Source organism: Buteo buteo, chromosome 9 (assembly GCF_964188355.1).
Source record: "Buteo buteo chromosome 9, bButBut1.hap1.1, whole genome shotgun sequence".
Taxonomy (NCBI): Eukaryota; Metazoa; Chordata; class Aves; order Accipitriformes; family Accipitridae; genus Buteo; species Buteo buteo.
The window spans coordinates 6,962,597-6,976,119 of NC_134179.1; the positions used below are offsets into that span (position 1 = coordinate 6,962,597).

General features: G+C 43.5%; 1 protein-coding gene across 2 annotated transcripts; it reads right to left on the reverse strand.

The window, feature by feature from the left end:
- Positions 1-289: 289 nt before the first annotated feature.
- Positions 290-7,893, reverse strand: DRD2 (dopamine receptor D2). 2 transcript variants are annotated; one of them, XM_075036742.1, is made up of 7 exons: positions 7,597-7,893; positions 4,560-4,669; positions 3,903-4,039; positions 3,030-3,220; positions 2,067-2,153; positions 1,066-1,411; positions 290-502 (listed from the first exon to the last, which is right to left on the reverse strand). In XM_075036742.1, the coding sequence occupies exons 1-7, from the start codon at positions 7,876-7,878 to the stop codon at positions 309-311; spliced, it is 1,347 nt and encodes a 448-aa protein (XP_074892843.1). In that variant the 5' UTR covers positions 7,879-7,893; the 3' UTR covers positions 290-308. The 2 variants fall into 2 exon arrangements, with proteins under 2 accessions (XP_074892843.1, XP_074892842.1); XM_075036741.1 differs by lacking the exon at positions 2,067-2,153 and having other exon boundaries at positions 7,597-7,878.
- Positions 7,894-13,523: the final 5,630 nt, after the last annotated feature.

The following is a 13,523-nucleotide window of genomic DNA, read 5'->3' on the forward strand; positions in this document are numbered from 1 at the left end:
AAGAATCAAGTGAGTGTGTCTTGATTTTTGCTTCCGCTTTAAACACAGTGTGAGGGTAGCTCTGAAAGATGCCCTTGGGATTAGTGTCCCAGAGTCCAAAGGTCACCTCGAAGGATGAGAGAACCTCCCACATGAAGGTCCTCGTTACATCCCTACCAAGAGGTGCATGGGCATGGCACTCTTGTGACACTGTAGGCCTCACGCCCAATACAAGAGCTCGAGACCTTTCCATGGCTGCCCATTTGTGTGCGTGAATGGCATTGGTTTCTTTTTTCTTATTCTTAAAAATGTGGTTGCTGTTTTTACTTTTAACAGTGGAGGATCTTCATGAAAGCCTTGCGAAATTCAATGTTGAAGGTGGTGTAAATAATTGGGTTGACAGCACTGTTGACATATCCAAGCCACGTAAAGGCGCTGTACATTGCTGGGGGGATGTTGCAATCGCAGTGCATGTTCAGGATGTGAGTGATGAAGAATGGGAGCCAGCAGATGATGAAAACACCTGGGGGAAAAGGAAAGAGACAGACTTTGGTTGCTGAATGCTGGACAAATTTTGAGACTCTGAGAACAGTAAGGTTCTTTTGGGTATAAAGGAAAAATGTTTCCCTGAGGAATAAACCTTCTGTTCATCTGTTAAGTCTCATAGTCTACATTCTGAGTATCCAGGTACTAAAGAACTTCTTTGCTGGTATAATTAGACCAGTTACATCAAAAAATCTGGCCTTCAGAGGTGCCAGTTTCTTGCTGAGCTATGCTGCCTTTTGCGTTCTAGAAAGCCCATGAGCTCTCTTGCCCCCACGCCCAGCTGTCTTTCGGCAGTCTGAACACCCCACAGACGGACAGCTTTCTGAGCCTTTTGTACAGCACTGTGAACTGTTCCTAGGTGGGAAGGAGGTAGCCTTCCTATTGGCAACCTCTTGCCTACTTGCCTACACATCAAATGAAATTATTTCTGTGGAGGCCTGGAAAAACAGTCCTCACTGGACATTCAGACTGGCTACACTAATCCTGGGTAGTTATTGGTTTTCTGCAGAAACACAAGAGGAAGCCAATGTGCACTCTCACCGAGTACAATGGCTAGCATCTGAGTGGCTTTCTTTTCCTTCTGTTGTGACAGTTTCCTCCTGCTCACAGTCTTGAGAGATGTCCTTGTCTTGCCATTGGGCATAGACTGGATCTCAAAGACCTTGGCTGTGTTTCTTTGGGGTGTTTCTTTGGCATGTCCGTTCTTCTCTACTTTCCCAGGGCTGTCCAAGGGTGCCTGCAGGGTTGAATTGGTGCCCTGATTTGAAGCAACTGGCACAACCAGCTGATGGCTACTTGGTGCCGCAGGTTTGGTGGTGGTTTTCTCAGGGGGACTGGTGCTGGACACCATCTCCATTTCCATCTCTTCTATGTGGCTCTCCGCCTCCTGGACAAGAATCAAATGTCCACAACATAAAGACAGATAAATATACAGAGAGGAGCAATGAACATTCCTTACAGAGTGAAGCTGGATGATGTTGAAGAACAATCAATCCCTCTTCTCCCTCCCTACATTTTTGGTAGATGCTTGGAGAAAGGGCTGTAAAGTGTTTACAGATAAGAATACTTTTGGGTAGATGGGATCAACAGAACTGCAGCGAATGACTCCCCTTTATTGCACAAAGAGGCTAAGAAATGGGAGAGGCACTGTCTCCACTCCCAATAGATTTTATTTATGTTTTCAGAATATAAATTAAAAAAAAACCAAAATCGACAAGCAAAACCCAACAAAGCCAATGCAGTCCAAGACTTAAAATAAATAACAGAGAGAAGAAGAAAATCAAAGACACAAAATGTTAAAATGTCACGGCTTTTATAGCTGATCTTTAGGTGAGCTTAGTCTGGCTTTTTGAGCTCTATGATCTTAAACCCCCTGCTTCACTCTAAGGAATGGGAAGAATATTTAAATTTTGAGAATGAATGGTAACCTTTGTTCTTAGTTTATTTTTCTCCCACCCTACATAAATTCATTTTGCATCCTGAGAGGAGAAAAGGGGAACGCTAAACGCTCTGAAAAGCTACCACTTCTCTTTAACACTCACCACTTTGCGCTTATTAACTTGGAAACTCCCATTGGACTTCACAATAACTGTGCAGAGCTTGACGTCTTCTGGATGAGTGCATTTGTCCTAAGGGGCAAGCACCAGCTCAGAGGTTACACAAGCAGATAGTAGTTGGGAAGGGAAGCTGGTAAGGGAGGCATGTGGAAATACAGACACAGGGCACGAAGCAGAAATTAATCAGTGTGACTAAGGTGCTAAGAATGATGAAAAACTACTCTGAAGAAGCAGTAATGGAGGCAACTATCCCCTGTGCTTTTCACCAAAGGAAGGAAACCGCAAAGATCTGCTTATGTTTCAGTCTATCCCTGTCTTGCTGCCTCCTTTGCTTGACATGGCACTGGCCTCTAAGGCAATGCAGTTTGGAGGTAGTGCCTCTAGCACTATACATTCCTACTGGTTGTTTTGCATGTGCTGCAAGGGTAGCATTTTGACAAGCGGTCTCACACTTAACATGCTCAGCTGGACTTCACTTATACACATATCTTATGCTTTGAGAGGCTGTTTTCACTGCAGAGGTATCATTACCAGCGATGTAGTTTGCACCCCAGCCACACAAACAATTTCCATTGAACTTCTTCATCGCAACAGCAGGACTGACACAGAAAATGGTATAACCTGTAGTCTTGGGTACCCCAACCCAAACTCAGCAGAGCCAAAGGAGTACAGTCTGGTTAATGAAGCAGCTCCTAATGCAGATATGCTGATGAAACATCCCCTGAGATCCAGGGAGGCCTGTGAAGCACCAGCCAGTGACCTGATAATCCAGAGTGTGCAACTGGGACTCCAAAATGGCACAGGGCACAGCATTCACCTTTGTGATCCAGTATGTCACCTAGTCCAGCCAGTGTTATTTGGGGAAAGGAGGAAGTGCTTTAGGGAATGAAGTGGAGCAGGAAGGGGAAAGGAGAGAGACTGCTGAGAGCAAGGCAGAGGTCTAGTTACCTTCAGCGGGGCTCGTGTGTCTGAGTCCAGGCCATGGCTGCTGCGCTTGGTGTTGACACGCTTCCTGCGCTTCCGGAGCACTATGTAAATCTGCACATACACCAGCAGGGTGACAATGAAGGGAACGTAGAAGGAGACGATAGAGGAGTACACGACAAAGGCAGGATTGGCAATGATGCATTCATTCTCATCTGTAAGACAAAAAGTTTCAGGATTGCTGTCCCTGCTGCTGGGAGATAGCACCGGCTTCCCCCTCTTGTCTCCCTCTTTCAGAAGGCACAGAGATACACAGAGAGTGAGGGGTTCAGGTTCTAGGGGGGACCACCACGTCAGCGGGGAGTGGTACCAGAACAGCAAACTCCCCTTGGGTCATAAGGAGTCACATATGACCCAAAGTCCCTGGCTATTTCTTGCCTTATAATTAAAAGCCTGCCGATTCCATGCTCTATACAATCCAGTCTTTCTATGAAACTGATGGCTGAACAGCCAGTTCTTTTCTCTCCTGTCTCAGTGAAGCTCTTTGTCCCATGACTTTCCTATTCACGTGTTTTAATATAAGAGGGATTTTGATTTTGTAGTGGACAAATGTTAATGTAACATTGACGAGTGTTGTGTAAACTTCTACATAATCTCAGTTCTGATGTGTCTAAACTGCTGGTCTGGAACAGCAAGGGACAAAATGATTCAGAAGCAGCTGACAGAAACAGTCTGGGATGACATTGGGAGAGGACACCTGAAACAGGGATGAATACATTCCAATACACCTAAAACCTGATCCTCATGTTTATTCCTGACTTGTAACAGAAGAATATCTGGGGACCTGGTAAAGCCAGGAAGATGCCAATAGCCAGCTGCTGGTGGCATAACACTCACCTGTGTTGTTGAGGCCAAAGAGGAGTGGGCAGGAGATGGCAAATGAAAGCACCCAGACCACAGCAATCATGACCGTGACCCTGCGCTTCGAGCTGTAGCGGGTATTATACAGCATTGGCATTGCTACTGCTGTGTACCTGCAGTGTGAAGATACAAACCCAGTCTATTGTTATTCTGCCAGTGCTGACAAACTTTGTGGGGAATTACACCTAGTTACTATGTCTGAAAGCCTGGTCCAGCAAAAGAATATAGGGCAAGTCAGGTTTCACGAATCTGCAAGATGTCTGCATTCCCTGTTTTGAAGACATGAGACTGGGGTCAGCTTAGCATAGCATTTTTCTTCTGCTCTCTCTGAGCTACTGCCTTCCCACTGATGTCTGCTCCACCATTCAAGTACATAAGGAGAAAGACTGAACTAATGGGTACATTACAGACAATTCCATTTACAGTATCAATACCAGTGTTTCTATGCCTGCTTCTGACAGAATCCCTGCTCAGACCTCATTTAGGTCCTCGGAATTTCTCTTCAAAAGTCATCAACAACACTAGTTCTCACCATTTTCAAGTCTCTGAGTCACAGGTAAAATTAGACCATATAAAGATGGCCGTGACTTGCTACCGTGGATTTGACATGACTTGCTGCCATGGAGCCCTCACCTGTCAATGCTGATGGCACAGAGGTTGAGGATACTGGCAGTACACATCATAACATCAAGGGTTACAAAGATATCACAGTGGATCCGACTAAACCTCCACTCACCAACCACCTGCAAAGAGAGAGAATAAGGTCAGTAAAAGAATTCACTGAGGATATGCTACTGAGAAGGTCTAAAGGGAGAATTTTGCACAGATACAGACACTTGCTGGTAGCTGGAATTTTGTCTACAGAAGTTCCAGCTGGAATCAGGTCACATGCAATCAGTCACATGCTGTGTCAAGTAGGATTGTTTGCCATTGAGTGCCTTCAAGGACTTTGTCCTGTCTAGTCTAAAGGTCTCACATGGTGGTATGGCCACAAAGGAAGTACTCTGCTCCATCCAAACCATTCTTTAGAGCATTACCCTGAGGGCTGGTGTGATTTTTGTCCTTCCTAATTCCATCCTGTTACTTTGTATTGAGTTGGGCAGCCCAAACAGCAAACACAAACCTGGGCTCATATTCCAATGACATAAGGGAATGCAAGTCTTCTCAAAGTCAGAGTGAACTATGTAGGAGCTTAAGCAGGTCTCTGAAGCATTGCAAAGAAGTATTAGGAAGGAAATAACATTAATTTTATATCCCAAGCACCTCTAATTGTACTTACAGCCTTTTATTAGACACTTTTTTTCAATTATACCTAGCAAAGATCAGCAGTAGAGAAGCAGGAGCTTTTCTTCATTTCTTATTTTAAAAAATCAGGGTAGAAATTCCTCACTTTTTTTTTTTGTGAACGAAATGAATTTAATTCAGAGTGAAAATTCTTTGACACACTACATGTTGTGATAAAGACGAAGAGCTAATGATAACACTTCCAGTTACCAATAGCCTTTTTCTCTTCACTTATCTTGCTATTGAAACTGAACTTTGCCGATTAAGTTTAATAGCAATTATTAGGAATGCTGTATTTGACATGTGATGAAAAAAGTATATTTCCCTCTAATAAAAATAGAGTCCTACTGCATTTGAAAATAGAATGAATAAGATATCTATTCTTCAGTTATTTCTGCTCTGATATACATAACCATAGGCAGCATAAAGAAGGAAGAAAGAATGACTGCATTGAAGCCTGAGTGACAGATGAATACTCGGTGATTAAAAAAGCACTTGAGACAGTTACATCAGTAACTTTGATGAGAATTTGCCCAAAGGCAAAGGTTTCCTGCCAGATATAAGGCTCTGCAAAATCAGTTTCCTGAATGCATAGTCTCAAGTTTATGGGAGATGCTGTAAACTGCAGCAGTTCTTTCTCTTACTGCTTTCATTTATGTAGGCGAAACCTCAGAAGTTTGGAGGTAGAAGGTTTGTTTGCATTGAGGCTGATTTTTAAAAGGATTTCCTTTTGATATTCGTTTTTGTCTGAGCTTGTGACACAAAGCCTAAAAAAACATATGAAGATATTTACAGAACAAAGGGTTCTGGCCAGTTTTGATTTCAGATTGCAGACCCAGAGAGGGACCACAGTGTGCCTAACCCACATCAGTCCAATGGCTCCTTCTCTGTCAGCAAGTATTTGTCATGTTGTTTGTTGCTTCAAGCTAGCAGTAGGTTTAGCAGAGTGTGGATAAGAGCAGAAAGGGCAAAAGTAAATGAAAAAAAAAAATTATTGCTGAGATGTAGAGGCCTGATTGTCCTACTTGGTAGATCAAGGAAGCTGGGGTTCCTGACGAACTCCATATACACATGAGCCCAGAAAGGGGAAAGCTTCTTACATCATTTGTGCTTTATTCTTCCACATTAAAGTAAGAAGTGTCTGAGAGACTCTTATTGCTGGGCCTAAGAGAGCAAGAGCTACTCACAGCATAAGCCTCTGCTTAAAATGGGTTGTCACAAAGGAGGAATGTGATAGAAGAGCGTAACTAGTCCCAGATGCATTGACTACAATTACAACCAGCCTGTGGTCATTTTAATAAGCTTTAGCAGATGCGTGATGCTTTACATTTTTAAAGTGACACGAAAACAATAATTAACCAGAGTAGTAATTATTATTGTAGCTTCTCGACAGCCTGTCATGTCAGTGGGTTTGTTTTGCTTTGCATTAATACTTAACGGGCTAATAGATTATGGCTTCTTCCCCTGCTCTCCTCTCTGGTTTATAATTTTCTTTCAAAAGCAAGTGCCTGAAAATTAATTGTAAACTCAATATAGTTTCAGTCTTATGCTTTCTCACCACTGTTCATTCTGTCTTGCTTGTGCTTGCCACCAGCATGCCAGCTCTCAGCTGACTGAAGAACACGGGCATCCCAGCGAAGGGGGCCAAGGGACAGGGGCTGTGTATCTTCTCTTATTCTTTTCTCTAGAGATGCACTTCATTCTTTCAGGCTATTTACTGTTGCAACAGTCATTTGCCATCAAGTAAACAGGTGGCAGTCTTGGGAGTATTTGGTTTTCACAAAACACAGACCCACTCAAGTATGGCTCTGTATGCAGAAGCATAAAGCTCTTTTGTACCGAAGTGACATGCTAACGGCAGCAATGTGAAAAGTAGCTCACTTGTGATTCTGGTTCTCTCATATATTGCGACATAAAAGTTCTGGATTTACACCCTACTTCTACAATTGCCTGCTCTTCTTACTACTGTAGTCCTTCAGAAATAGGGTTTTGGTTACTATTTGATGCAGTTTATTAGTGTGACACCCATGATGTTTTTTGCAGACTCATTCTTGTGCTTGGGAATAAACAGTTCATCTATGTAGTTTTGAAAATAAAATTGGGGTCCTTTTGCTCTTGACCCCTCTATTTAAAGGCCAGTTTTTTCAATGCAATTGGACTGTAATTTAGTCCTGTGAACAGCAGTGTATTTTCAAGTCAGCCTGTCATCTGCTATTATGTCCATTTCCTGGAAAAATGTGACCAACTGTTAGGAAATTAAAAACAGTTTTGGTTTGGGAAATTCAGGAGGTCTTGAAATAGCTGATGTCCAGGCTGCTAAACCTGCCCTCTCTCTACTCATTCACCAGAAACATTCAGTACTGCAAAAGAAAACTGGGTCACCTACCTCCAGATAGACCACCCAAGGCATGACCAGAGTTGCTACCAAGAGATCAGCCACTGCCAAACTCACAATCAGGTAATTAGTGGTAGTCTGAAGGGCTTTTTCCCTGGACACAGCCATACACACCAGCACATTGCCAAAAACAATGACAAAGATGAGGAGGGTGAGCAGCAAGGCATAGTAGTTATACTGAGGCTTCTGGTCTGCACTGGACTCGTTGAGTGGCTTGCTCCAGTTCCTGTCACTGATGTCACCGTTGTACCAAGAGAGGTTTAGGGGATCCATGGAGGTAAAAGTGCCAGGTTCCAGCTCCACCCTGACACAAAGACATTGAAAAGACAGTCAAAGGCCAACATGTAAAATAAAAATAAAACAATTATCCATGTGCTACTTCACTCTTGGGATTCTCTAGAGCCTGTTCCTCCTACCCTGAATTCCTGTCTGCAAATGATTGAGTAACTGGAAATGTGATGAAGACCCAGATGGGAGGCTGATCTGATGGTCAGATACCTAGGCAGGGATTCAAGAAGTTAATTTCTACTTTCAGTTCATCCCCCAGATTTCTGTGGCCAGGGATATTAGTTACTCTGTGTTACAGCCAATTCAGGCAGAGTGCTTGGGATTTTTGTGTTGGCTCCCCTGACGTTCCCTAACCACTAACTGCTCCATGTTAGGTGTGTACAGTTCAGGGCAGATGTGCCACAACCCACTTTGTTTATTTTCCCTGTGTTTTATGGGGCTTTGGGCTGTGTTCTTTTTTTTTTTCCTTTGCTTTTCCTTATTTTTTTTCCTCCAGCAGGGAAATAAATAAATAACTAAAACTATGAACCAAATTGTGATAATAATGGAACTTGACAGTAGCAGTTTTGAAGTCAGGGCTGGACTGTGCCTGCCTTCTGCCATTCCCTCAGCGAGGTTGCAGTGCAAAGGAGAAAATGGTGGGGGCATGACTGGGTGTCTTCCTACAGCCCAGCCTCTGCAGCTCCTGGCACTGGGAAGACAGGTCTCCTTGGAAATCTGTGGCATCATGGCAAACCATCATTTTTCCCTGGCCAACGGCCACGTGCTGTGCACTTTTTCAGATGTAATATATAAACAAATCATGGTTTTTGATGTAGGGTATCCTAGAACCTATTTAGGTTTTTGTGTTTGTTTTATGCAGGCGTAGTAAAGACAACTGCAAATGTCTTTTAGTCTTTTGGACTTTATCTGTCTCCCAGGGCTGCCTCTGTGCTCTGCTTCCTCAGCTGGGCCATTTTTGGCACACAGTACTGGGTCTGTCACCGAGAGGCCTTCCTTTGGTTTCCACTGGCTATGGATTGGGTCCCAGTCTTACAGGCATTTTTTATGGATGAAGAGGAAGAAGAATGAAAATGAACTGAACAGAGATGAGGAAACAGTATTCTAAAGAAATGTTGCTGTCTGGATATAGAGGTTTGTGAGTTACTAACTGCAAATGCAGACAGCAAAAAGCTACTCTCTGCTGAGGAAGATGTGTAAACAAAGCTGAAGTGTGGGATGTGGTGTGTGAAGGGAAGGTCACAGTTTCTGCTCTGATGATACACTATAGTAAAGCTGATATCTCTTAGGTCATAATTCTGTGTGGTGCAGGCTAGTGAAGGTGCATGAATGTCCATGAGGTTATATGGATTTTATGCCAGCAGGTGATGCAAAGCAGGGATATTGGGACTCTGCATATGCCTAGATCATTGGCATCCAAGGGCACATATGTCCACGTTGTAAGAAGCTGGCTAAAAGTAAGCTACATCATGCAGACCTTGGCAGCAGGTGTCTGTGTCGGGGTCTTTGCCTGGTGCTAGCATATGAAAACCAAACTACATTTGCAGTGAGACTGCAGTATATTTGGCCATTGGCTCTGGCATACTGGAAAGACTTTTTCCTGGCTGTGTGGTGAGACTCTTTTGGCTCTCATTTAGGTGGGGTCACTAAAGATCTCCCAGGGCACGATCTGTGCAGTGGGTGCTTGTGATGATTGGCACCATCTTCTGGGTATTTCCACACCATGTCTGGGTCCTGCTGGAGTTTCTACATGCTTAGAAAAAGAAGGGATTTCCACAGGATGTGTGTTTACTGAAGCAGTATGGGCTAAAATACGAGTATTGCCTCAGTCTGCACATCATCCCTGTCCTTTGCCTACCTGAGCCGGTAGTACAGGCAGAACTGGACATGCTCAGATCTAACTGGTGTGCACCTGAGTCTGCCTTTCAGAGAGCCACAAAGGCCACGAGGAGAGGAGCACTGAGCTGAATTTCACTGTATGAGCTAAGAGGTTCCCTGAGCTCACCAGAACTGCTAATGCCAGATGCTCCAAGGACAAGTGAGTGGAGCAGTCTGATCATAATGACACAGCTCTGGCATACAGCAGAGGCAGACAAATGCTAACATCAAGTCATAGCTGTGCCATTGAGCAAGGTGAAATACAGCTCTGTCCCATTTGTTGAAACAGAGCTTCTTTGTGAACTGGTAAATTAGTATAGTGAGGCCAGCAAAAATAGAGTTGTCACCTGAACTGCCACCCGCAGCTACAGAGGGTCTGTGGACTGGCATTAATCCACGTTGATCATTTCAGCCCTTTGCCAGGTTTGCTTGTGTGTTTAAAAGCAAAGTGTCGAGGTCTGTACCTGGGCCTGATGTAGTCACTACATCAAGAAATGATGACATGTCAGAAAGCATGATCAAAGAGCAAAGGCAAGAGCTGTTTAAGAGCAACTGGAGATTTTGGCTACTTTGGTTTTGGGGGTTCTGGTTTGAGAGATCTTGAGGGGACCTTATTCACTGCTCAGCACTTCCTAAAATCAAGTATTCCATGTTTCTCAAGCTGTATCTCCATAAAGACCACTGTGATTTGAAAATTTGGCCATGTTCTCAGACATCGCAGAACAGGCCATTTAAATTTCTTAATAAAAGACAAAGTGAATTCAATTTATTAAACCATGTAAGTGATCAAAATAGCAAAACATTTGCAAATATCAAATTCACCAGGGAACAATGGTTTCTTTATGTTTCACTGAGCTTTTGTGTGCTTTTCTCATTCAAAGAACAATTTGTATAATAATCCTTGGAAATTTGTTGCATATGGGTCCTTAATAGCTGATAATTCAAAAAGTGTCTGTCTGACAGCACTATCAGCGGCACTTGATAGCTCTACAAATGTCTTCTTAGGAACTGTCAAAGTGTCAGAAATTAATTAAATGTTAGCTTATGTGACTCAGAGTGAAGGGGAAAAATCAATGCTAAATGCAGCAACAGTTTTTTCTTTTCTCCTGTTGCCCTTTGATAATGCAAAACTATCTAGAGAAGGCAGAAACATGCATAAAATGCAGGATGAAAAAAAATGCAGGAACATGGAAAAGTATATTGAAAGTATAAAAGGAGTGGAATGATTTAATACGTGCAGGATCAGCCCCTTGGTCCTATTCTGGCTCCTTCTGAACTCTGACTGCAGTTCACAAAACAGAATTGTGCTTCACGGAGAAAAGGCAGAGGCAAGGGTGAGTTATGTACACAGTAATTCTAGCCCTGCTCAGTTTACAGGCCATTGTGACTCAATGGTGGAGTTGGAGGAACCATATACAGCTAATCTCTCATGTCTATCTATTGGGCATTTATTTGATGGGGGTTAGGGAAGATAAAGCCATGGATAAAGCAAGAAAAAATTCTCTTCTGTTTCTTTCTGCAGCTTCTGCAAGATTTTTTTTTCTTTCAGTAGAACTGTTTTTGCAACAATAGTTTTTGTCTTTTCATGCAGCTGATCATCACAAGGAAAGTTAAAAGATTATGTTTGAACATTGTATAAATGAAAAGGTTTGGTGTTTCTATTTGAAAAAAAAGGTTTAGTTTAGGAAAATGAAACAAAAATGTTCCACGTACTTTGCATGAAATAGGGAAACTATAACAGCGTAATTTGTGATCATGCAATTAAAGGCTGTATCTAGGACATATTCATATGGTACAAAACTACAATTACATGGACAGCTCTGTTAATTCCTAACTTTTGAGAGTTTGAGTTTTCAGTCCTAAAAATAATGGTAATTTCTCCGGACACAGAACTGGCATCATTTGGATGGCCATTAGAGTGTCTTGTGAGTCTTTCAGTACTGCTGTAAGGAACACTTTTTATTTTACTGCTGACAGTTTCTCAGTAGAGAAGAAAGAAGCACTTAAAAAAGCTGACTAGAAAAGAGAGTGCTTTTTACTGCATTTGTCCAGGCACCTGCGTTTTCACTTGGAGGCAGAGGGAAGAGATCATAACTACAGAGAAAAGGTAGTACAAATGGCACCTTGCTATGCACTGTCCTTGTGGGACCTTGTTGAGTTTCGCTATCCCTGTACAGAGTCTCAGTTTTAGCTGAGAGTGTGGATGCAGATGTGCATAGAGTCCTGAAATGGAACAAATTCCTTTGTGAATTAACTGCAGTAAAGCCACTTTAATTCCCATACAGAGTCCACACAGATTTTTAGTATGGCTGAGCTAATCCAGATATGGATTTACTGACAGGTCAAGGGCAGGACAGAGCAGCAAGGTTGCAGCCTTGTGTTTGATGCCAGCAGTGCAGCAGCACGCCTGCATCACACCAAGCATCTCTGCTGCTTTCCCCTTCCATCAGATCAGGCGTACACCTGGGTCTGTGCTAATCCCCTTTATATTAACCTCCTGGAGTGCCCCTGTTCAAGCATGGCCTAACTGGGAAGCAGTTTGCCATCCCGAGGAAAATAGCCACTCTCAACAAGTTCCCATGCTTTCCAGATGTCTTTCAGCAACTGGAGGAAATCTGCTGTCTGGCTGCTACTCCCTGCTGGAAATGATAGGGAAAAGGCAGCCAGGATAGAGGCAGTGAATGCAGAGCCGGAGTTTTTCTCTCCTTTGTAGTTAACTCCCCGTTCTTTCCAGAGAGCAAACTGAAAAATATGTTTGTTTGCAATGCCAGTATTTCTCCTTGGCTCCTCATGATAGATCATCTAATTATGTTTGTGGCAAACAAGCATGACATCTCCCTGGCAAATGTGTAATATTCACAACTGGCAGCAACAAAACCGTTTGTCTTTCTGGCAAGATCTGAAACATGGAATGTGTATTAAGCAGAGAAGCAGAATTTGCTTTATCATATAGAGATAGACGTACCAGACAGGTCACTGGGAAGCAGAGGGTAAAAAGCCTCAGCAGAAACTTGTACCTACAGCTTGCCTGTGTTTGAATGGTATCCTGGGTCTGCCTCTGCTCTTCTTAGTTCTGTGCTAGGTCAGAGATGCCCTGATGCAGTGCAAATGTCTTTTTTTTCTCTTGGGAATAGCAAAAGTGTAACACTCTTTGGTTTTTACTCTGCTTGCAAACACCCTCAGGCATAAAATATTCACCAGCCTCATCCTGAGCTAGCACCAGCATCTAACAGACACTGTGATGCATGTCATTGCAGCATCTGGTTTCTGTTTGGTAAAGATTTGTGGCCTTTGGAGCTAATCTGGGCCTGGCTGCCAAAACATGCAGTCAGCCTTTGCTTCTTCATAAACCGGTATGAAATTCCCTGAGGTTGTGCCCCAGACCTAGTGCATTTCAGATGAAGCCTGGAGCTCAGCCTGGAGCAGGCTGGTGAAGGTAGGAGCAGGAGCTGCGGGACGCGGCTGCGGGAGCTGCTCCCTGCCATGATGCCAGAGCAATGGCCGAGTCACACCTGCCCTGGGCAGGCAGCGTGCAGTGGGGGGGCTGCAGGCAGCCAGCAGTGTTGGGGAAGCCACTGCTTCAGCCCCCCATGCTTTTGGGGGGCAAGCTTTCCTATGGACTCCAGACATAGCCACACTGCTTGGCTTGGGTCTCCTGATAGCCAGAGTGCCTCAGCGACTGAATTCTATCTAGACTTAATAGGAAAACAACAGCAAAAGCCACAAGCGACAATATCCCAAGAGCAGATGTT

Coding starts and splice junctions, on each gene's coding strand:
- DRD2 (XM_075036742.1), bottom strand. CDS start 7,878: ATGGATCCCCTAAACCTCTCTTGGTACAACGGTGACATCAGTGACAGG. Junction 1,412..2,066: donor AAGTTAATAAGCGCAAAGTG/GTGAGTGTTAAA, acceptor ATTCTTGTCCAG/GAGGCGGAGAGCCACATAGA. Junction 503..1,065: donor GATGCTAGCCATTGTACTCG/GTGAGAGTGCAC, acceptor CTTTTCCCCCAG/GTGTTTTCATCATCTGCTGG.